The following is a 24,544-nucleotide window of genomic DNA, read 5'->3' as shown; positions in this document are numbered from 1 at the left end:
GCTGTATCATCTAATAAATCAGAAAAAAAATTAAAGTTAAATAACACAATGCTTGTTGCAGAATGATGCTTTATTTCATTAGTATTTAGTCTATTATGCAACATATCCACGCTGACCACGAGGTATTTAAGATTTAATGTAACTTTTGGCCTTTTCATTGCATTTCTGGTGAATTATGTCAAATAAGATTCAGTTATATCAAGAAACATTTATCAACTTCGGTTAGCCCTCGGTTCACCAAAAAAGTTGACTTTCTGAAAGTTAACACTCCTGACTTCAGTCACGTCAACCATCTGTCCTGCTCTCTGATCTACCAGATGGTGCGTTTGACACCAGCCCAGATCGAGCGTTTGTATCCCTGCGCGGCTCGCACATCGTCCCAGTGCAGCCTGGTGTTGGGGATCTCATCCGTGGATTCTGGGTTGGGACGTGCTCCATCTTTAGGACTCGCAACCACCATGGGCAGCGGGCCTCGGTTGGACTGAAACTCCACGACATGAAGCTGCTTGTTGTCGGACAGTTTCTGGTGGATTTGCTACAGGGTGACAGAAGATGTTGGTGAGACTTAAAATTCAAAGTGAATATATATATCTCTTCTTTGGTGTTTCTGATGGTGGAGAAGGAAAAGGGGATAAAGGTGAGGAGGAGAATTATGTTGAGTTTCATGAATGCATCTAGTGTACGAGGGTCCGCAATGACGGAAAAATGTTAGAGATAAATCTTTATAGAGAATAATTCCTTTACAAAATTGATACACAAATGAATCCCGTAAATGTATCCGTATCAGTCTTCTTAGTGACTTGCAGATGATTGTGGCCCTTAATGAAGAAGTGGTGTCAGATGGTTCAACAGCTTCAGACATCCCCTCTGCTCACAATTCTCTTGCATCAGATTAGGAGCTGGCTGCGTCTGACTGTTTCTGTGATTTTCTGAAAGTGACAGTGCTGCTTTCACACACACATGCTCCAAGTGTGTGTGTGTGTGTGTGTGAAATAGACACCTAAACTGTTTTCTAAAACACTACCTGCCAAATATCTGCGACAAACAACTGACGCATTGAGCAACTAAGCTAGTTATGTCTGTATTAGCAGCCAATCCCATATTACATGGAGTGAAATATGGGTAAACTAGACTATATCATAAAGTAAGAATACAAGAAAAATGGGGGAAAAAAATAACTAATTTTTCTGATAATCTAACCTTGCTGCATAAAAAATAGATGATCCTTCCATCTAAGTTTTTTATCAAACAAAATTCCAAATCTTGTTGATGATTTAGGAATTTTTTTCATCATTTTAATTACAATTCATCTAAATATCATAAAGTTAGATGTAGTTTTTACTAACAGAATTAAAAAAAAGTGAGTTTTGTTTTCCCAAAACTTAAAATTGCTATTAAGTGGCTGACAAAAATCTGTCTTCTTCTGCATATTCAGACATTTTTTGTAGAAACAGAAGCTTAGGAAGGCGGTTCCCTCCCACAAAGCCCAGTTTGCTCTGATTGAGCAGCTCCACCAGCCTGATCAAGCACTGCCCACCATCCTTTATTGGCTCTACCGAGAATCATAATTGACCATTTCATTGGACACAAAGTACATGTCCCTGAATGCGAGACGAGTCATTAATATTTTCAATCGTATCACAGAAAATTACACTGAATTGCAATTTATAATCCCCAAAATAACAGTTTTTCATTGTTTTTTAATACACTGGTGACGAGGAGACATACTGGGCAGTGCAAGACCAATCATAAGACTTTAAAGACTAAAACCAAATTCTGGTGCCTCCCACCACACCAAAAATGCCCTCACCTGATTGGCTAATCCAGTGAAGAGGGCCCGGGTGATGTTGAGGAGATTAACTGATCCCTCCACTTTGCAGTACATGTCCTTAATGCCGATCAGCTTACACAGGGTGATGATCGCCCGGTGGCAGTGCAGACCGTATCCTGGAAAGACAGACTGCTGATATAACCGGGGTTCAACAATGTGACGTTTTCTGGTGTACCGCACCAGAACTGTTTAAACAGGGAAGCATATGAAACCTCCACACTGACTTGACCTCTATGATACACGCATAAACGTACCTTCGTTTTGTTTCTTCATGCACAGTGTTGTCCTCTTGAACCTGGACTCAATGTCATGATAAACTGTTGGGAAAAGAAAGAAGCAGCTGCATTAGTCCCAGCCTGCAGAGCAGTAACAGATGGAAGAAACAACCAAAGCAATAAATAATAAAAATTCATCGAGAAAGTCTAACTGGCTTCACGTGTTTGTGCCTTTTCCAATCGGAGGCTCTTATTTTGCTATGCGCCTTTTCTCCTGCTCTCCCTCGGGTCTCATGTTTCTCTACCTGCCCACCAGATGTCCTCCCACGTGTGAGCGTCGCCCACTCGCTGCAGCAGCTGTGGCTGATTACTTATTCAGACACACTCAGCCCTTCAGCGGGAGCTGTGTGCTGCCAGCTTCGTGGCTTCAGGTTAAAATCTTGTTCTTCTGTCACAGCAATTTAAAACGACTCACTCGCTGCAGTTCCTGCGTCCTCGTAACACCCGGTGTGAATTCAACACTCTGAAAGAAGTCATTTTTGCAACAGGATGCTCCCACAACACAGTGGAGGACATTTTGCATAATATGAATGAATGGTGGATAAGGAAAAAAAGAGTTCAATAAGAGTATATTAAAGAGTTTCTGGCTCTCAGGAGATGCAACCTGCTGAGTGAAGAAATCTTTCTTTTTTTAATTTAATGTCTAATAGGCATTCACCAAAGTGCCACATAAACACAGTAGGACTAAACATTCATTATGATTCCAGGAGGTCCAGCTTCATATGATAAAGTGATAAAGAGTGATAAATTCGCATTTTATAACCATTTTATGTTCTAGGAATTAGAGCACTGAAATAAAAATCTATTGACATCGACAAAAGGAAATGAGCTCACACTGATTATTCATTTCTGCAGAACCGAAATTACCTTGTAAATATCTAAAAACTAATCTCTGAGCAAAACAATTCATTTTTGCAGTTATGCCATCGGGTGTAAAACCAACAGTTGGGCTAAACTGTTTAAATATTTCTGGTTAGCATAAAAAAAGAGGGAGCCACAAATGTGACAGAGTGAAAATGATTTAGAAGCAATCTGTGTTGAATTATGATTGAGAAACTGAGATGATGAAGTAAAAAAAACAAGTTGCAGATGGTCGCACAGAGAGAGCTGAACCTACAAAAATTAAATGTACCGCCGTGCTGACTCAAGCTGCGTGGAGATGCAGGATGACACGCACACACTGACTCTGACACACGCGCGTCTTGTCTGGTTTCGGGCCAAAGCAGGAAGCTAACTTTCTCCTCCGGTGGGCGCGGTGGAGGCCGATGACTCACACACATTAATCTTTCTGACGCTGCTCTCCCGCAGCGGCACAAGAAGCCAAATGGAGCTTTACAGCAAAAGAGTACAAGAGGTGCATTTTAAATCTCATTCTTTTCTTCACAAAAGCATTTTTCAGATTATGTCACCTGTGTGAGCACAAGCAGCTGACACGAGGGGACAGTCGAGGAGACGAGCAGGTGGAGCGAAGGTGATGACAGGAAGGAAACCAGGAGAGTGAAAGTATGATGTTTTAGTGGCCCTTTATTCTGGGGATAAAGTGCCATTAAATTTCTTCCCAAAGTAAATGTCACATGACTCACTTCAGAAAAACCTCTTTGGATCTAAACACGAATCCAAATTTGCATTCCGGTTAAAAGCGCCCAATCACAGGTTTTAAATTTGGGTCTTTCTCTGTGGCATACACAGATGTATTAATTAGAGATTTTGTGATGGCAGGAGGATAATACAGGCCACGCTTTAAATTCACTCTCAGATTAAAGGACAGTTCTGGATGAAATCAGGCACCGTGTTATGAAGAGTTCTGAATGAATTGAAGGCAAATTCATTAATTTCTTTAAATGAAAATATTTTTTTAAATGACCATTAAATGTCCTCTGCTAGATAAATAAATGGAGTAATTTAGGTTCAAATGAGCCCTTTAACCACAGACCTGTGATCTTTTTAGGAGTACATAGAGGAGAAACTTACTGGTCTTGTTGTTGTAACGTTCTATGTAGTACAAGTAGTGGATGGCTCGGTTCTTGGCCTGCAGGTCACATCACACAAACACCACAAAATGTTGAGAAATTAAATCATTCGATAATATATTATTAGCAGAAAAACTATGATTATGATTCAATTATTTTTATAATTTAACTACATTTGTTTTATACATCCTTGTATACATTTTAATCACATCCATATCAGTTAATTAATCCACATCATAATTTCATTAATTTTGTATTCATCAGTGGATTTTATGAATTAAACAATAAATGCAGTCCAATGAGTTGCAATGGTTAATGCTTGGTTTTTGTCAATGGTTTATATAGTCAGTATATGTACTTACCTTCCTCAGAGCTGTGTTTCTGTCTGCTGCCTTACCCAAAGCGAAGCCTTGTGAGGGGAAGGAAGGTCGGGTTAGAAAAACCTCTGACAGCACAGTGAGAAACTGCAAAGTTTAAAGTGTCTTCTGTTCATAAATGAACAAAACGCATTCCAAACTGTAACGACTGGCGGCAGAAATCACACCTTTCAGTGCTGATAAACGTGTGATTATGAGCCTTTCAGCTAATAAGGACTGATCTGTTTGATCTGCCACCCTCAGCCGAGGCTGAAGGAAGCACCTCGGGAGTGTGAGTTTCCGCAGGAGCCTCACATCTGCAGAGGCTGAGAGACTTTAGAGATAAAGCTATTTTCAACAAACTCACAGTTAAAACTGTGTAAATCAATTGAAGTTGTCATCTATGTTAGTGGAAAGCTGGATGATTCACACAGACTTATGAATAAGAGTCGTTTCTGGAGTCTTTACACTTTACTGTACAAAGAATCGAACCTGCAGCTCCGTTGCCGTTTCCCACGGCAACCAGACAGCTGATGGACCTCTTTCTGCCCTCCTTGGCAGTCATGTTGAACACACTCTTCACCTACAAAACAAAAATTAGAAACCCGTTTATAAAAAGTCTCTTTTTTGTCCACATTTAGAGTTTTTTTTTGCTTCAGTCAATAAGACCAAAGCTTTGATTTGTCTGAACTGACAAAAATAAATCAATGTGTGCTTGTTACAGATCTGCAGAGTGTGTGGTCTATGTTTTCCTTCATCTATCGGTTTTTGAACGGAGGCAATAGCATTTCTCTTGCTCTCCATCACACACTTTCTGTTCTACCCTGCGCAGCCACAAGGGCCAATCAACTTCCTGTAATGTGGCACTGAAACGTCAGGGGGCAGCATAGATACACCACAGAGATGAGGGAGGAGATGAAAGAAGAAAAAGGAAAAGCTGGAGGAGAGGAAGAGATCAAATAAGATAGGAGATGTTGAGAAAGTAGAGGGAAGAATTCAGGTAAGTGATGGAGGGGAGTGAAGAAGAATGAGAGAGGAGATGGAGGAGGGGAAAAAGAGAATAAGGGTAAAAAGGGACAGAGAAAGAAGAAAAATAAGATGCATTACCCATTTTGGGATAAAGTGAAACAATTTGATTGCATGGACAAGCGATGTGTAGCCAGTGTGAGGAAATGAATAAAGAAAAGATGAGGTGATGGTGAAAGGTCTGTGTCTTTTGAACATGCTGTTCTAAGGTGATAATACTTCAAAAGAGTGAACTTAGTGTGAGTGTGTGACTGTTCGTGCAAATATACGGCTGAAAGAAGACATGATGAAAAGGAGACCGTGGAGCGTATGAATATGAAGTGTGTGTGTGTGCTGCCTCAGGAGCAGATGAGCAAACTGCTGACTCCAAAAAAACTTCATGAACTACACAAAATGCACACACCTACACAAACACAGAGTGGGAAGAGATGCTAATACATTTATTCACCACAAAGTCGAGAGCGCTGCTCAGAGTCACAGTGATGCACAGAACACGGCCAGTTACACAGATGAGCTCCTTAGAGGGAGTTCATTAGGATAATTAGAGCACTGATTGGAATATTTGTCTTCACATTTTGCACTTCTAGACTTTTACAGTTGTCGTAAACATTTGGGATCACCGACGTTTATATACAACACTGCAAAAATGAGCTTTTGGCTTGTAACTCTGGCTTTTTTTCCCATGAACCCTTGAGGAAAATCTGTGGTCCTTGAGTGGCCAAACACTGCAGTCATGCTCGTCAGCTGTTTGCGTGTTGCTGGGCAGGAGGCTTGCTGTGGGTTTATTGGAGTTTTATGGCTTGAAACAAAAAGTGTGGCCAAAAACACAGAAACAATTATCTGTTGGTTCATCACAAGCAACCACTCTACTGATCCACTGCTCATTCAATATATTGATCGGCTGAGCTTTAAACATAAAACAGATTTAAGGTAACAGTTTGGAGTAAAACCATTTTGAATATCAATTGCAAGACACTAACCATACAAACACAGAGGATAAACACGACTGAATCTCAGTTAATAAAGAAGCTCTGAGTTTAATGTCTCCTTTGTGACACTGCTTTATGTATTTGTGATTACTTTGCTTCTTCTGAATGTTGGGTGTTTGTAGTGCCATATGTTGCAACTCGATTTACGCTGAATCGTCTTTTTGATGTGAAAAATAAGAGGAAAAAACGTAATATACTGTGGTAATCCTTAAGGATGTCACCGGTTCACCTCCAGTGTTAGATATCGTGTTTGAAGCATTCATCTGACGATGCAGAAATCTTTCTACACAGATAAGGAATTGTGGTTGAGGTTGGAATAAATGTCAGGAAAAGGCACAGCATTCATTAATAAAACAAAAAGTTCAGTTGGTTTCTATGTGCGCCCTCAGGATCAGTAATAAAAACATCAAATATTTATCTATTTTGCTGTGAGGGTAGCAAACCAAAGGAGATTTTTGGTATCTTGTAGATATTAAAGCTTCCACTACTGATATTGTCTGTAAATGAGAAAAATGGGAAAGATCAACATTAAGAGTGACTGAGTGACAGCCAAAAGATATGAAGAACCAAACGGTGGTAAAAGGAGACAATATGCTTAATAGACACAGGCACATCCATCTTACATCACAAAGTGCAGATAACAACTGGTTGTAGTAAACAGTTTGCATTAAAGCCACACTGATCCAAATTCTATAATCAAAAACCATCTTTTTTCATTTTTGAGAAGGAGCTCAAACAATACATTACAACAATCCTACATTCTGTAAACAGAAAAGCCATCAAAACCACTGAGCTATGCGCCTAACATTTTTATGAACTAATTTATCACTGTTTTGTATAATGTGACCCCCCTGGCATTGTTTTGTATTATGTTAATGTTCTGTGTTTTCACTAATTGTAGCGTCTGACAAAATAAAACAAAATATCGATAAAATTGCTCAGCCCTACTTTGGGTGGAGTCTGTCCAGAGAGTTCACCTGTGTTACCTGCCAACGCTGCATGTGACATCATCAGCTCAGCTGTAGCCAAGCTACAAAGACAACAACCAACTGCATTCATGGGCATCGATGAAGACTTTTTTGTATAAATCTTTCATTTTCTTAAAAAAGAATTATAGATCAGCAATATCAATGGGATTAACGTATTTTAACATAAAGCCATGAAAACCTTTGAACGACTTCAGTTACAAGCTCAGGTCAGTGCTGCATGTTTCCCATGATGCTTATGAATGTGGCGAGAAAGCCACCTAAAACAAAGGCAAAAAGATCCCAACTGCAAAAGTAAACCTCCATCATCTTTCACTATAGACAAAGAGCTACCTGAAAAGACAGTCTACAGACAGGTATCCCCTGCTTTCCACTGTCCGATAAGGGGGGACTCTGAGGGAAGCTGCCACCAGCCCCTGAGGAGGAAATGCATTCAACATCTCATTTTCTGATAGAAAATCTTTGAGAAAGAAAAAAGGACATGACATTAAGGACTTAAATTTGATCAAAGAGCCTTTTTTGTCCATTTCTATCTGTTTTGTTGCATTTCTCTATGAGCACGAACATGGACCACCATCGGCCTTTTGGGGGGCATATCAGGGCCACAAATCGTGGTTTGCCTGGACGCTTTCGTCTCCGTCAGAGAACGTAAGTGGCTGTGCAGAGCTGAATTTCATGTGAGGGAACTTCAAAGTCTAGATCTGCCTACAGCGTCACTAGTTACACAACAAACACATTTCAGTACAGAGTTTAGAATCTGACTGCGGGGCCACAGCAGAAGGATTGGGGTCAGTCAGCAAGCACCAAAAAGACACGCTTTCATATTTTACACAAATCTACATATTTTCTGCTACTCTAAATCAATAAGCAGAATACTGTTAATAGTAAAAGTAGGTTATTGTGGGTATTCTTATAGCTTGAATGTAAAAATATGTATACACGGCACTATGCTTGAATTTTGTGGCTACAGGCGGCCTGTGGAGAAGAGCTACAGTATCTGCTCTCCTACAGTCAAGTTTGTGTGTGTTTGAGGATAAGGAAACTGCGCCTCTGCAAAGTTTCAGACCAGCTGGCATCTCAGGCACTGTTTTTGTAAATCAAAATCCAGCGAGTTTCTCATATTTCAGCGTGGCTTGTGGCTACTGCTGCAGGCGCCTCCGGTGATGTTGAGCTCCGGGCTGCTTTTGTCAATTTAGGTGAGGATGCAGCAGTTTTGGCGTAGCGATAGGAGCAGAGCAGATGGGCTGAGTTTTTCTCAGTCGGATGAGCGACAGAACGGTAGTGGGAGGATGCTTCTAGCTCGCTCTCGCCTCTGTTTAATCTGTTATTTTCTCAATCTGTTGTCGCGTGCGCCCTGTCTGTACATGTCTATATGCTGCAGTGCAGGGGAGGAGTTTTCACCACACGGAACCAGAAGGCACAGTGAGAGCACAAAATGCTGCCAATGCTAAAGACTTCTCTGACTTGCTGTTGCATTACCACAGATCATCTCTGTGATTTGGATTTTAAGTTTTCTGCAAAGCTGAAAGACATGTTATTGACATTCAACCTAATAAACCACATAAGATTGAAAAATAAATAAATCAGGCAAAAATATATTTTGTGCATCACTGAACCGATTCTTACAGCTATGTACTCATTCCACTCTTACATAATTTCTGTGTTTGCCCCCTTTAGGTTATAACAGCCAGACTCTATTGAGCTTCTGTGGTGTGGATCTAATTGATAACTATTTAAGCCCAACTGGCAGACTCTGCGGCAGTTTGTCTGATCAGTGTCACAGTTTAAATGCTGGTTGACCACACAACCCTGCTTTTTGAGTGGGACATCCACATTAATTAATCCGTATGCAATTCTTCTGTAATCTTACTGAAATTCTTACATTTCAGTATGTGGAGAGACTCGAATGCCCTTCACGTATACATACGGTCAGGGGATTTGTTGCAATGTTGAACCGAAGAGTTCAGATACATGCACAAAGGAAGAGAAACTGTGTGACCATATCAACACTTAAAGTTAACTCTATCACTGATGACTTATAGAGACCCGGGGCTTCACGTATAAACCACATGCACGTACACAAAGTTATGTACGCCAGTTTTCACACACAGTTCGGTATGAATATGGTCATGGCATGAGTGACTCCAGCTGTCTCTTTTCAGCTGCCAGCGGCAAATTACAAAGCACTGTCTCTGAAGTCACCAAAGTAATGTTTCCACTCCAGTTACTGTGCAATATCTCAAAAGCTGTCTGATAATCTGAACTGATTAATTAAACATCAGAAAGCCAAAGTCCACCTGGCAACATCTTTTTCAGATTATTAGTCCTTGTACTGGAGGCAAACATTTCATCTGCATTATCCATGACTTGTCTTACTGAGCACATTGAAAAGCTGCTGAATATAACTTCCCACATGTTAAACTGGACAGGTTTCTCTGTTCATGTGACGTGGGAACAATATATCAGGGACTGCACAGCTGCTAAGGCACAGAGACATGAACGACAGGAGGCGCACGTATCCACCTGTCCAGAGGAGACATCCCCCTCACAGATGAAGCTGCTATAAAGCATTGTTAGGATGTGATAGAAAGAGTTCTGGCGAGCCGGCGAGATTGCTGGCCCTCTACAGTCAAGGCTCGAAATGCAGCAGGACCCCGCAGCGGCGCACCGTCTGTGACGGTGGAGACACTAGAGTAACTCTGATGTTCCCCCTCTCCTCTTTTCCCGAGTCTGGTAAACTAGGATGGACTTGTGGTGGCATCTTCCTGGTGCCAGACTCACTAGTTTCCTGTACATCAGTCACCCTTTTCTTTAAATCCCCTTTAACGTCAGACAACTCCTTTAAATATTTACACCTGTGCATCCCTGACCCGGCTGCACTAACTATGACAATCTGCCACTTCAGGATTTCCTGTTTGTTACTGATGAAGGATAAACAACCGAATACATTTTCCTGGCTTCTGCCTCTGTGATCAGCGCCTTGCTCTCACACTTTCTCTCGTTCTTTGCGGCAGGATTTTACTTTATATTGTCATTTCTTAGAGCAACCAATGACAGGACAGGTTTCATACATGTGGATATTTCTAGGCACAAGTACTTTTCTTATTTTGTCACACCCTCTTTCAGTGTGAAAGCTGTTTGGTCTTTTAAACACGAGGCCCGTTGTGTTCAATCATAGAAAAACCACTTCAAGGAATTGGAATAGATTTCCATTTTAAACCTGTGGAACCGATCATCTAATGGCTGAAATTTCAGCTCCAGTTTAATCAACAAAATTAACATCTGTTTCCAAACATTACAGATAAAACTAGATTAAATAATCTATTTGCATTCACCTGAAAAAGGCCACAGGATTTCTGGGATTTTAACTATCCCAAATTGCCTTAATTCACATAATTGAATAAATTGAACTTTTCCTGACCTATATTTCCTTACCCTGTTGTCAGTTTTTATCAGGATATGGAAAAGAGAGATAAGAGACATTTCCGTCTAATAGGACAAGCTGTTATCCAAAGGAAGCTTATTAGCACAAAACCAACAGTAATGTTGGCTCAAGGAAGTGTGTATCAGTCATGCAAATGACTCACACGTCTACATGTGCATGGCTGTGTGGGTGAGCAAGAGAATACAAGTAGAGGAAATTTTTGACTAAAGTGCACTGCACGACGTTCTTGAGAATAATGACAGAGTTAAAGGTATAATTTTGGATATAGAGTTGGGGTAAATTATCTTTTCTATTCATTTGAACAAATGTACATTTCCCCCTACAGTGAGTTACTGTGTGTATAATTTGTGTGCCATCATGGTTGATACATTTACAAGACTATATTATAAGCTAAAATCTGCACTTGTAAATCAGTATGTACTCAATGTCTTCAGTAAATTGGCAAGTCAACAGCAACCATCTGGATGTGTGTTCAGTGGATCCAGATAGAACACTCTGGGTCATAAAAAAATGATTCAGGACTCTTGTTCTACATTTCAAACAAGCTTCTAGATTAACTTTCAAGATTATTCTTTGATGTGCAGCTCCAAGTGTTCATTTCTCAATGAGATAATAATTTAAGATTTTAAATGCTTCTGTATTAAATTGTATATTTAAGTCCAAATCTTCGTGATTTATTCTGACCATTTTCTAGCATGAGAATTATATCTTTTAAACTTGTAAATACAGACGAAAGACTAAATGAACATTTACCAGGTTGTGTCAGAAGTAAAGGATTCTCTTCATCATCAATAAAGCTTTTCTGTAAACTTTCACTTCACGCCTTGCTGAGCTCCACTTGGCTGCTTAAAGCTGTCTAATCCAATTGAAAGTTCTTGCAAAGCTGCCCTTATCCGGCCTGCTGTCTACTTGCTGTTTACTTTTGAACAAAACTTTCAAGGTTGTTGACTTCAAGGAGATGAGAGGAAAAACATTAAAAGGAGAAAAACCCTACTCTGACACTGATAACGCTCCATCTCTGGTAATGAAATCACTGAGTCCTGTCCAAGTGGCTGCTGAATCTGGAGGACGGCCATGAACATCACTTTTATCTTGTTTCACTCCGACTCTCCACCTGTTTTTACAGCTACCTCAGCTCTCTGTCATCCCTTCCTCTCATTTTCAACGTACTTCTTTGTGAGAGTGCCAGACGCGTTCAGTTAAAATCGCTGGAAAGTTTTGAGTATGTGGTGTCTTTGTTTTGGATTAAACTGCACATCATGGTGTACACGTTCTGTGCATGTCTTCAACTCTTTTCAGGTTGTGCACTGTGAGGTTTATCAGCGCTTTTTCATTGCGACTGTAGGCAGTTGCTGGAAAAAAAAGCTGAAGAAAACAAATGCAAAACAAAGCGGCTAAAAAGCCCCACGGAGTGACAAGGACTCAGGCAGAGGTGCAGACACTCGTCTAAGAACCACTAAGTCTTAAGATTTCTTCACTATCAAAGATATCCAAAACATCTGTTTACACAAATGAAAATGTGACACTTTTTCTCAGCCACAACATTAAAACCATTGATAGCGGAGGTGATCGCCGTCACAATGCAATGTTCTGGGACAACACTGTTCCAGGAATTCATGTGGAACATCTGTGTTGCTGCATCATCAACCGACAAACATCTACATGTTATAGTATTTTGCTGCCACTTGGGAGCAGACGATAGAAATATGTGGAACTATGTGGTGTGAGGTGTAGGATACTCTTAGTTGTGTTTGTGTGCTGTTGTTGGTCCATTAGATTTGCTCTGCTGTGGAACAGACACTGTCTGTGCTTCTTCTCTACTATCTTTAGTGCTTCACCCTCTTTGTGACAAAATTGACTGTTGTCAGCACATTTCCAACAAATAAGCATTCAGCCTACACTGAGCGTCATGTCTGAGTCTGTCTGTGTTAGCTGCATGCCCAAAATCCTTCACTTTGCCTGGGGTGAGATTGATTAAAGCAGATATTTGTGTGCCACCATAAATGAGCCATAACATTGACAAATACCATCGACTTTTTATAAAGTTGCAGACTAGGCACACCCTAAAAATAAAGGCAATCCCTGATGACACAAACCACCATCATTAGGATGGTGACGTCTGCAAAACTGTAAAAACTGCTCTGTAATAACTCAACGAGCATCTGCAGGAACCACTGTAAAGGTTTCCTTTTCTTACTTATAGTTTCTTCAAAGGCTGAGAAATTAAATTTTAATCAGTAAAAGTTTGTCAGTAAAATATTCAGGTTTTAGGAAGCAGTGCTCAAACAATGCTCACGTTTTTCAAAATGGGTTTAATTTATCCAGTGTATGTGCTGCATGACCAACACTGTGTAACACACAAAGAAGTCATCGACTTCTGGTCATACAAATAAAACACATTATCTATCAATCAAATTCTATACATTTCTATAAATCACCTTTTCTATTTATGACTTTCTTGGTTATCACTGGTGGTTTTTCCAAGCTCCAATTCTGCATTCCCATTTAAAAATGAGTCCTTACACAGATTCTCCAAATGTTATTACTTCCTGTGTTCTCATCTTCTCATTTCCCAACTCACTTTCCCAACTTTTACTCCACCTCTCACTTTGTCTTTGGCCATTTCTCTCTCCCCCGTCTGTCTCCCCTCCTGCTGAATGTGCTCACTAATGCAGCCGCAACGTCCTTGGGAGACAAGCCCTTTATTCCGGTAAGCCTCTTCCATTTCATTAGGCCCGAATTTATAGTGGTGCGCACACACACGCACACATACACACCCCCGAACTCACTCACAGAGGGTGTATTTATAGAAAACGATGGCACCATAAAAGTGTCTGTCGGTTTCCAGGGGGAAGTCTAATGTCTGTGACACCACTCTTATTTATGCAGGCAGGAGTGCTGGGGAAGGCTACCAAACTAACACACACACACACACACACACTTTATACTATCACGTGCTTATGGAACAGACAATAAATACATGTGGAATAGGCAGAGTAAGAAATGATTATCAAGTAAAAGAAATGCACACAAGAGGCGCAAACATGAAATATATATGTGAGGTGCAGTTAAACTGGAGTTTAATGAAAATCAGTTTTCCAGTGTGATGAATAATGCACAGGCTTTTATGCACTGATCTCCTTGCACGATAAAGTGCGTGAGAGAGGGGCGCACACGCACATTTGGGAACGCTTGTGCATGTGACCTTGATCCACTCCCTCCATTAGTTCAATAGGGTCCATTACCACTAATTGAATTAAGGTGAGATACAGCATGACAAACAGAGAATCTAAATGAACTGTCCATGCAAAGTATCTTATCCCTTCCTCACACACACACAGAGCAGCTTTAATCTTTTTCAGTTCTCCGCCGCAGCATGTGGATTCAACACCGTCAAACTTAAGAACACTTTCTTTAGCTCAGCTTCTTCTATATTTCAATAAATCTATCGAGAAGTGTTCAAAGCAAACATAACTCATAACTAATCCAAAGAAAAGTAGATTATGTCAATCATATTACAAGCAACTACTGATGGAATTTTACAATTTTATAACTCATTTCACACTCACGAGTACAATCTTTGATTTCAAATCATTCACTTCTGCATGATAAACTGGATAAAACTGACTGAAATATATTTCTATCGAACTCAGTGCTTAAATGGAGGGTAACTGGACTTCTTTTTGGCTCTTAAACACTTTTCACTCATCTAAGACTCATCACTGAGAGTTTCTGACCGACTGGTGATGAGTTACAGGCATTTAAACTCGTCTGAGGTCATTCACACTTCGAGGGTCACTGAGGTCACATGGGCCACTGAGCCACCTGACTGGCTGTTGCCAACTGTGGGTTGTTTACCTGCGATACTTGGCCATCTTGTGAGATGCTGTGATTGCCTGAGAAATGGTGTGAATGGTGGCAAAGCTGCCAGTGAAGGGATGTAAATGCACCGTTTCATGCGTTTGACAGGTGCTGTCGAAGACTATAACATTAATGGCTTCTTCTATTCTGTTTTTTTAACACTTTCTGTTTGTCAAAGTTGACTCACTGCAGGTCTCCTCAGACTTCCATAAACATGATGTCTTAATAATGTTGAGCAAGCATCAGGATTCAAGTTAGTTGCTGCTAAAATTGGCTTTCAGAGTTGGTATTTTACTATGGAGCAGCAAGGAAATTGAAATACAGCCAGTCTCATCTTCAGTGAAGGCGAGAGTTTGAGCACACTTTGGATTCTACAACGCTGCAGGAAAGAAGGAGCCAAACATGACTCCTTTAATATGAACAAATGTTTGGGCTCACATCCTCCACCATCACCCAGAGATGAAGGAAGCTGAGAAAGTTCTAAGTCCAGGTGCTAACCAACGCACATTACCAAACTCCCAGTGAATTCTAACTAAGCAGAAAACAACGTAATCCATCACCCGATGACCTACGGCTTTACAGCAAAGCAAAAAAGAGGAGTTCGGTAGTACCAATTTTCAAATGGATATCAAACACTGTATTTCTCATTTCATGTTCATGTTCTTATTGAATAACTTGTTTTGCAATCAATGTGCATCAGCTGACGATATTCAGAAAAATAAAATCCTACTAATCATCTAACAGCATTTGTATGTTTTAAATATAAAAAAATACCCTGAAGCGTATAAACAGTTTACTTTCCAGTTTAATACGCTTTCTTTGCACACAGTGGACTTGAATAAATTCTGAAATCAGGGCTCTGCTGGTACAGAATGAAATCTTTCTTTTTGTTTGTTTTAAGTGAATCACGACTCGAGCATTTCTGAAAAACAAAGACACTGAGGAATACAAAGGATTTCTACTTCTCAGAGATTCTGCAGAACTGTGAAGCTTCTTGCCGCATTACTCTGTTAAATACAATTTAGTAAGAGGATGGCACAAAAATCAAAGATTAAGCTGGTGGCATGGATTTCCCAGCACACTTTCTCTTTTCCTGTTCCATTTGCACAGAATGATAAGATTAAGCAGGATGCATAATATTGACCTTTAAATAGCAACATAATGAACAATATAAAGTTGGATAAGGAGAAGCTGTGACAGGCTCTGATAGATTAGTCTTGCAATAATAAAGCAGTAAGATTAAGTGAAAGGGTTTCATTTGTCCAAAAACATACTTTCTAATTAAAACTGCACTGAGATGACAAATTGATTTTTTTTTTTTATCCAAAACTATTGTGTTTTTTCTCACTACTTTGAGTTTTCTGTTTAGCTGTTGACAAGTAAAAAAACAATGAGACGGTTACTGGGGCTTGTAGATGTGTGGGGATATATGGCGGTGATTTATCTAGTCGAGGGAAAGAGAAAGTCTCACCTCAATGACACGTGAATCAAAGTCCTCGTAGGTTACTGTTGACAGAGAAGAAAAAGAAAAGAAACAAGCTTGAATAAAAAAAGCTTTACAATACAAACACGTTTAGACTCAGACACACACATATGCACACACTATAAACAGATTAAACCGGGCTCCTGCTGGCATAACAAATACCCAGAAGCCCATGCAGCAGCGTAACAAGTCTGCACTTTTCATTGTCAGTGACCTCTGAAGGATGTTACTCTTTCCCAACAGCAACCTGCTCACTTTGAACCAATTACAAACAAACATTGGCAGAGCTAACACAGCAGCTCCAAGGATAAAACACACACACACACACACAGAGTCATGTCTCACCTGGGATATTAACGAACCATCTGTATGAAACCCAACCTGATCAGATACAAGCAGCCGAGTTATAGCTCTCTGCATATTACCTTCACAGTGTGTTTGTGTCCGACTGAGAGAAAAAGGCAGATTACGTGTGGACAAACGTGTTCAAGAGTATATATCATGGCCTAATGAGAACTTGTTGGCATCAGGAACAGACAAGATGGGGGAAATGAAAGGGAATTTGAGAACCGAGACGAGAGCAAAAGAGAAAATATAAAGCCTCGTCTCTCATCCATCAGCAGTTTGAGGTAAACAAACTCAACTCAATTCCAGCAAAGCCCAGGGTTTAAACATGTAATGAGGCTGGGAGGAGGAGGCCAGATGCAGTGAATCAGAAACAATTAGCTTGTGATGCTCCTCAGAGTTTGTAATATATTACCGTGGGCTTCACACTGTTCAACATACATATATAACATTCAACCTTCAACCCAAAGTCATGATTCTCCAGTTAAATGAGGCTGGGCAGACAATATGGAAAAGAAAAATTTCCAATATCACTCAAACGTGACATTTTCAATGCCTGTTAAAAGCCTCAATTGAGACCTAAAATAATTACACTGCAGCAGGTCTTTATTGTCCCTGAAGGCCACTTCATGATGAAGCTAACAGTCAAATGAAAAGCACATGAGAAGTATAAGAAAAGGAAAAGGAAAGGTTACTGAAATGAAATAGCAAGAAAGAATAGAGATGTGATTAATAGCACTAATAATGGCTGCATTCCATTTGGGTTTACCAGAGAACCAGCACTGCATGCCGACTATTTGTCAAAAACGATAAATTAACATTAACAGATTTTTTTCGTGCTTTTTCAAATTCCCAACTTTTGTGATATTTTGTAATATGTTTCACACATTTAGGCAGAGAATTCTTTCAGATGAGTGTAAGTAAACATAACATACAATAGGAACCTCTGTGTGATCCATTAAAAGGAATCAGGGCAAGACGGCAGAGTAATTGACTTGATAATCATACCAACTGAATCATAATAACGTATTTATTAGTACCAAAGTTACCGGTAGTCCTTTTATGTATGCAAACATAACAAGTGACCATCAGACACTCCACGTGCATATTTGAGATTACTTCAAAATTCCAACCTGGGAAATCTTGAGAACTGGTACAAAGTCGAAGCAATCATACTGAAAATGACCATATTCTTCTCATTTGTGACACTAAAGATTCAGAAGGTTGTTTTTTGGGAAATCCTGTCTGTGTGGTAGAAATAGTGGTGATGAAAAAGCTGTTTTTAATTTGATTCCTCAAACTTTAAGCAGTTTTTATTAGACTGGTGATTCCATACATGTGGTTTGTACGGGTCACTGTGACTTTGAACATGAAGTGAGACTGCCAGTTTTCTTGTAGTTCATTCAAATCCCACCCATTAAGGCCCCTAATAAAAGCATTTTATACAGCAAATGGACAGCATTTATACTATCTTCATATTTATAGTGTTTTTCTAACCTTCTTGGTCACTCAAAGACCTCTACAATATTGCAGATATAATGCATCGAGCATCCATCTACCCCTCTGGGATGGAGCTATGCAAACGCACATCCACATGTGATACTGTTTTACTGTCACTTGGCAGCAGCATCAGAAAGATGTGGCAATCTGAACTTTTGGGTTGCTCTTTGGATGTGTTGGTGCTGTTGCTGGTGCTTTAGCTTTACTCTGCTTTGGAAAAGACAAGTCAAAGTGGACAAATATCTGCTTAAAGTTGGAGTGAAACGAAGTGTTAAATAATGAAGACTGCAATCAGCATTCAACCAAGATGTAGCAGCATCCGTGAAGCTTACGTACTATAGATAGCATTAAGCCTGTTGTTGACAAATACAGAGTATTTACAGATTCTGTCTCTGTATCTCCATACTGTGTATAAAGACTATACAGAGAGCAAGAGTAGCACCACGCTGTCAGGAGAAATACTCAGGCAGCTTTACACAGGACACGGCCAGCGGTAGATTGCATCTGTACGAACGGTAACGGCTGATTTCATACCTCATTTAAAAAAGTACTGGTATAAATAACAAAGTTGGTATCCCGCCCTGCCCTAATCACATGAACCTACATTATGATGAAGAGTTAAAAAATCAATTTGGGGTATTTGACCAAGAATAGAGAAAAATAAAGTGTGGGAGGAAAGAGATAGAGGAAATAGAAGAGAGAAATATGAGCAAGACAAAGAAAAAACAACAGGGAGAGAAAGATAGAAAGCAAAAACGAGCAAAGAAAGAAAGCAATGGCCTTCTAAATAAGGAAATGTTCCCAATTCACACCAGAGCCTCATCTTCATCAGTACTAATGGGCTCCCATAGTGACCGGTCACTCTTCCTCTACCACACACAGCAGCAAACCCCATTTTACTCCTCTACTGTTTCATCCATCTTCTCTTCTTCTATCACTACAGTCATCATTATGTCCTCCTGAGCCATTGAGTGCATCCGTCTCAGAAGAAGCTGTGCCTCTGAGGCCTGCTCTGTCATCATCTATACTCATTGTTGTTCCTTCAGGCTACACTGAGGTCAGATTCATATTTCTGCTTCAGGGTGTGCTGGAGATGCTTGTGTTTTGGTCTGACTTTTTTCCAGGCCTAATTACAGTCTGGATCATCAGGACGATATTTTCTTTTTCTTTTTTGTAGGTCGACTATAGAGGTTTTAGATTGGGGTTGTTTTCGGTATTAAGGTTATTTCTAGTCAGAAATCTTGAAAAGAAAACAATATTCAACATATCACTCACATCTCTCTTCAGCAGATCATTACATTTTCACACTGTGTGAGAGTCTTGGTGTAATTTACCTCCATTGGGTCCTGGGTCAGGGGGGCCCAGGCTGATGCCCCCCCAGGAGTTCCCTGTCCAACCTCTCTCCCTCTTCACCTTCATCTTCCTCTTCTTCTCCCACTCATCCCTTTGACGCACTGCAGAAAGACACAACCAGAAAACAGCTGATTTTCAGGAGCACAACAGGTCAAAGGAGCTTTTTTCACAGTCAGATCAGCCGTGTAATTACTATTCACAATTTAGATCACAGTGGGACAAACTGGCAGCTCCTCACATCCATCCATCCATTTTCTATACCCGCTTAATCCAACTTAAGGCTGCAGGGGGGCTGGAGCCCATCCCAGCTTTCATTGGGCGAGAGGCCAGTGGTGTTTCCATTTATCAAAATTAAGACCTCGTTTCCCAACTGTTTCCTCCTGGTAGCTCACAAAAAGGTCATTTCTTTTCAAGTAAATGATTCTTCTTGGCTTTGTTTATGCGTTCAGACGATTGGCTGACAGTTGTGATTACAGCGGCTTGGATAAAAATCAGTGCAATACAGATTTGTGTTGTTTGCAAATCAGTTACCACATGAAAGTAAAGTGTCCCTGTGCCTGTGTGGGATGTTTGTACCTAGTTCAGCTCGGACCTCCTGCTGCTCGGCATCGCCTCTTCGGCTCATGTTCTGCAAGGAGCCGTCCCTCAACACAGGAGCATTCAGACCAGGCCACAGAAAGCCACCGCGACCTGAAGGTTAAAGACAGAAAAAGGAAAGAAAACACAAACAACATTGAAGAAAATGCTCCACATATATTTCTTGTTTTGTGTGAGGCAAATACAAGGAAAATGAACACAGGCAGGAGTAGCAAAAGTAGCTTAATGTTATTTGCTTTTACCATGCTATAAAGTCGTTTCTACAGAAGTAGCGGCAGTTGTGGAGTCGAACATTTCTACTGAAATCAGATCTCAAACAATGTGAGACATTTCATTTCCCAACTTGGAAGCAAAACAAAAGAATTAATGTGTCAAGTCTTCGCTTGACATATGAGAGAGGAAAAACATCAGGAAAAGTGACATTTCCAGGGTTAGAGCTGTTCTGCTTCTCTCTGCACAGCACCTTTAACTAACTCTAGACCTGCTCCATCCGTTTCTCTCATCATCTCACTGATCTGTCTTTGCTCGACAGAGAGTTCATACAATGATGCTGTGACGCTGTTACCCATTTTATATTGGCATTTTAAAGCTGCATTTCAAAGATGTAAGACCTTCACACCAGCAAGAACAGACCAGCAGACAGGTGAACAAGTCCCATACTATTTAAAATTAAAGCAAACGAGAGGAAAGAGAGTGGCTCAGACTGTGAGACTCGATTAAAGAAAAGTGGATGAAATTACTTGAAAATAGGGAAAAGAGGGCAGGCAGAGTGAATTCATCTCCTTAACAGAGCAGTGCAATGAATAAATCAAAACTTAGTTATGAATATTCTAGTGTGTCAAGTCCATCGGCTCCCTATTGGCTTTCATTTGACACGCGAGTTCCAAAATCTGAGAAGCAGCGCTTCAAATTAACACCAGAGGAAGATACATTTTTGCATTTCTGAGCAGAGAAAATTATGTACACAACCAAATCTGCAAATTTGGAGGGGATGTCACAGAAGTAAAGTTTTTACTGACTTTACCCTCAACTTCACCCTATTCAAGAGAAACTCAATGCAAAGAGCGAAAGAAACAGACACAGAAGATGTCTCACCTTCTCCAATAATCTGCCCTCGATTCAGGTCTCTCCTGAGTTTGCGCTTTGTTCGCTTCCCTCTTCCCTTCCTGGCTCCGGCACCAGATTCTGCCAACACACCTTTCCACAGCTCCTCTGCGGTCACTGTGGACACACACACACACACACACATGAGAACAATAACCCATGAATGGGTCAGATTTGTGTCTTTTCTCTTTGTTATGTAAACAACACAGAAAACAAAGAGAAAAAGGAACGACACATCTGGCCAGCACCCAAACTTTGTGAATAAAATTAAATCCGCGGGCTTAACCATCTGCAAACAGATGCTGCATGGTGATCACACTTCAAACTAAATCTGCATAACTGAGTGATTTACAAAGTTAAACTGCACCACCAGTCCAAGTACCGACTGTGTGCTTCACAGTGTCCTGCATTCGGCTTTAAATCAAGCAGAAAATGTTCTTCTTTATCATCTTATTTCTGTTAATGTGTCTGTTGAGACTCTTTGATCAATCTTTCTTTAGATTTGTCTTCAGTTGTCGAGATTTTGCAAAACAAGAACAAAACGTGACATTTTTTTGTAGTTTTCAAAATAAAAAAATGACATTTTATGTTTATGGATCAAAGCCAGTACAGCTGCATCAATTACAAAAATCATAAAAAATCTGCAACTGTTTATTCACTTTAACTAATAATTGATTATTATTGTTCCATATCCTAAAAGTCACATGTTTTTCTTGGACTCATATCACAGGAAAATATAACTTTTCAGGGTGTCAATTGCTGGTCTGACGAAATGACAACTTATAATAGTTGTTGCAACTTGCAATGCATAAAGCAAAAAGGCCCGAAAGAAGCAACAACAAAGACAATTTGCTTGACCCCTAACAGTCAAAGTCCAGTCAAAATTCCCCATGTCAAATAACTGCCTAAATTCTGCTAATCCAACAGATTCAGAACTTGTTCAGTTTCTCCTGAGTCCATTTTCTTACCTGCTACATCTTGACTGTAGAGAGTTTAACTTAACAAGTCAAAGTACAAGGCTGTCACTAAATTTGTGTCTGTTCTCCCCAAGCCACTACTGTACATTCAAATGCTTTATAGCTAAATGTATTGAAAAGCCATTTGACAACGAGGTTCCACTAAAACAGTGATAAGAATGTACGGATCCTGGGGCCTGTAAGGGCCACAAATAAAAATGACCAGCAAGTGATATATGGGGAGTGCCTTGGGAGTGCAATTAAAATCCAATAAACTCGTACTGTTGCTCTTAAAGTGGATGTACAACACAGTTTAGGACCTGCAGTATATCTACAGATTTAGACCCATCTGAAAATCAGTGACAAAGTTTAATGATAAAAGTCATATTGCTCCTGAGACAGAGTCGATGTAACGGGATAAGTTGTTTTCTGTGATCCTCGACAGGCTTTACTGTTTGAGAAATGTTCGAGCAGAGCCTCCACATGAGTAAAACTTAAAAAACGCACAGCAATGACCAAGATGGTCAGGAAGTGAAGCAGCGACACGGGAAGAAGGCACAAGACGAAAAGAGAACTTCTGACAGCTTCGTATGTGCTCGTTTAACACGCTGTCATCGATCCGACCTGCACAAGCTGTGCGTACATACACCTGCCTTCACTTTGCACATGCATTAAACGCTCCATTCATACGCGCTGCTCTGAAAGCCTTTTGTAAAACGCTCCCTGTGTGCTTTCTGGCTTTATCTTTCTGTTTTGTTGCTGTATTTTTGACCAACTTGAAAATGTCCAGTTAAAAAGCCAAATTTAAGGTATCAACTCCATCACATAAACAACATTCAATTAGTAACAATAAAGCCACTTTGTAGCAATAGCTACACAACGACAACACATAACATGACATATGACTTCCCTCATCATGCGATCTAAGAAAAGCTAAATCATTATCATGGTGAGGACACACTCGCTCATTTTGAGCCGTAGTTGGCAAAGGGCAGTTTAAAGCAATCTTCGTAAGCTTACACTTGTTGAAGAAGCTGCCATGTCTGCTCTGCTGCCATGTTGTGGGTAGGATCAGTGGAGAGGCAGGGTGTCTCTGGAGGGATGCGGCTGAGGCTCGGCTCGTCAAGTGGGACATGTGAACGGCTCCCACAACCGTACGGAGCGATGAGGCACCTGAAAGAGAGACGTGAACCACAGGAAAACAATGCGTAAAAAACAACACCAAGCAGGTTTACACACAGCCATGAACACGTCAGTACATTGTTACATTGTGAACCAAACAAATACAGACTTTTTACAGATATTTTATACCCACTAATTCAGAGAGACCAGTGAAGCCTAATGAGGAAGTTTAAGTTGAGATTTCAAGAGATTCCCCATAAAATAGTGGACAAAATCAAAACTTCTCACATTGTACTTCAGAGTTATCATGGTCTTCCTTTTTTTAAATTTATTTTTAAGTTTACAGGGCTGGCTTCATGTTCCCATTTAGGTTCATTTTTATCATGTTCCATAATAAAATTATGTCATGTTTCAGATTCACGTTTGAGGGTACTTGTCATGGGCAAGATCGAAGAAGCTTAAAACAAGTATTAAAACATAAACGCAGCCCTTTGTAAAGCCTGACTGACAGTCGTGTAAAAATCATATTATTATTAAACATAAAAACACCTTCTTGCTTCTATTGGCAAATGTGACCTTAGAATAATGACTCAATTAAGAGAGACTTTCTGTATAATTTGATAATACAAAAAGTACAGAAAAAGTATAGAAAAAAATACATTTCTGTTGGTTTGTCAAGTCTAAACTGTACTATCCATCTATCTATCTATCTATCTATCTATCTATCTGGTCTCAACTTTTGGTATAGTTCAAGTAAAGTGCAATAACCTTGTACCAGAGTAATAACCTACAGTATTCGTACTTCATCAAAAGAGAAAATATGCTGTTGTACTGAACAGTAACAGTTTACGTGAAAGAAATAAGGTGGGCACAGAGTGCGCATATTCATGAGCTTGAAACTAGAATACTCGGGGAACTACAGGCATATTTCACTGCTTCTTCTATTTGCCGAAAGCTTAGTTTAGATTTCTTTAAGTCCTTTTAGTGAAAACAGTTGTACTATAAAACCAATGATTAGCAGCACTGGCAAAACAGATACGACGCCAGCGAGTTAAATAAATACTGGAGTCAAACTCCAAAATTCAAAGACCTAAATCTTATTCTTAATGACATGCACTGGGAGCATCTGACAGCACGTTAAGGCTGACCTTAAGGCTACACACGACTGACCGGAAGCAAACAGTCACACTTCCAAAGCAAAAACACAATAAATATACTTCAGCGTAAACATCGACTTATGTTGATAAAGCGGGTAGGGATAAAACGGGATAATTCACCTCCGATTGTTACGCGGAGGGCACTGCACACCCGAACGGACGCCGCCATGTTGGATCTATGAGGGGTC

The 24,544-nt window shown here is 40.1% G+C and overlaps 1 protein-coding gene across 1 annotated transcript; it reads right to left on the bottom strand.

The window, feature by feature from the left end:
- Positions 1 to 52: 52 nt before the first annotated feature.
- mrps5 (mitochondrial ribosomal protein S5) lies at positions 53 to 24,544 on the bottom strand. The gene is made up of 12 exons (XM_072390639.1): positions 24,477 to 24,544; positions 23,098 to 23,250; positions 21,113 to 21,238; positions 19,997 to 20,110; positions 19,402 to 19,521; positions 16,211 to 16,245; positions 4,925 to 5,015; positions 4,439 to 4,485; positions 4,078 to 4,135; positions 2,086 to 2,148; positions 1,811 to 1,947; positions 53 to 535 (listed from the first exon to the last, which is right to left on the bottom strand). Exons 1-12 carry the CDS (start codon positions 24,523 to 24,525, stop codon positions 311 to 313), a joined length of 1,218 nt encoding a protein of 405 aa, XP_072246740.1. The 5' UTR covers positions 24,526 to 24,544; the 3' UTR covers positions 53 to 310.

This window comes from Leuresthes tenuis, unplaced genomic scaffold (assembly GCF_036924035.1).
Source record: "Leuresthes tenuis unplaced genomic scaffold, fLeuTen1.0.hap1 SCAF_8, whole genome shotgun sequence".
Lineage (NCBI taxonomy): Eukaryota > Metazoa > Chordata > Actinopteri > Atheriniformes > Atherinopsidae > Leuresthes > Leuresthes tenuis.
Note: the sequence above shows the minus strand (reverse complement) of the source record. Positions and strands in the feature narration are given on the sequence as shown.

What these genes read in the sequence shown, in the direction of transcription:
- mrps5 (XM_072390639.1), bottom strand. Translation starts at nt 24,525, where the DNA reads ATGGCGGCGTCCGTTCGGGTGTGCAGTGCCCTCCGCGTAACAATCGGA. An exon ending in CCTCCGCGTAACAATCGGAG is followed by an intron (nt 23,251 to 24,476) that starts GTGAATTATCCC and finishes TCTCTCTTTCAG; the next exon opens with GTGCCTCATCGCTCCGTACG. An exon ending in AAACGGCAACGGAGCTGCAG is followed by an intron (nt 4,486 to 4,924) that starts GTTCGATTCTTT and finishes TCCCCTCACAAG; the next exon opens with GCTTCGCTTTGGGTAAGGCA.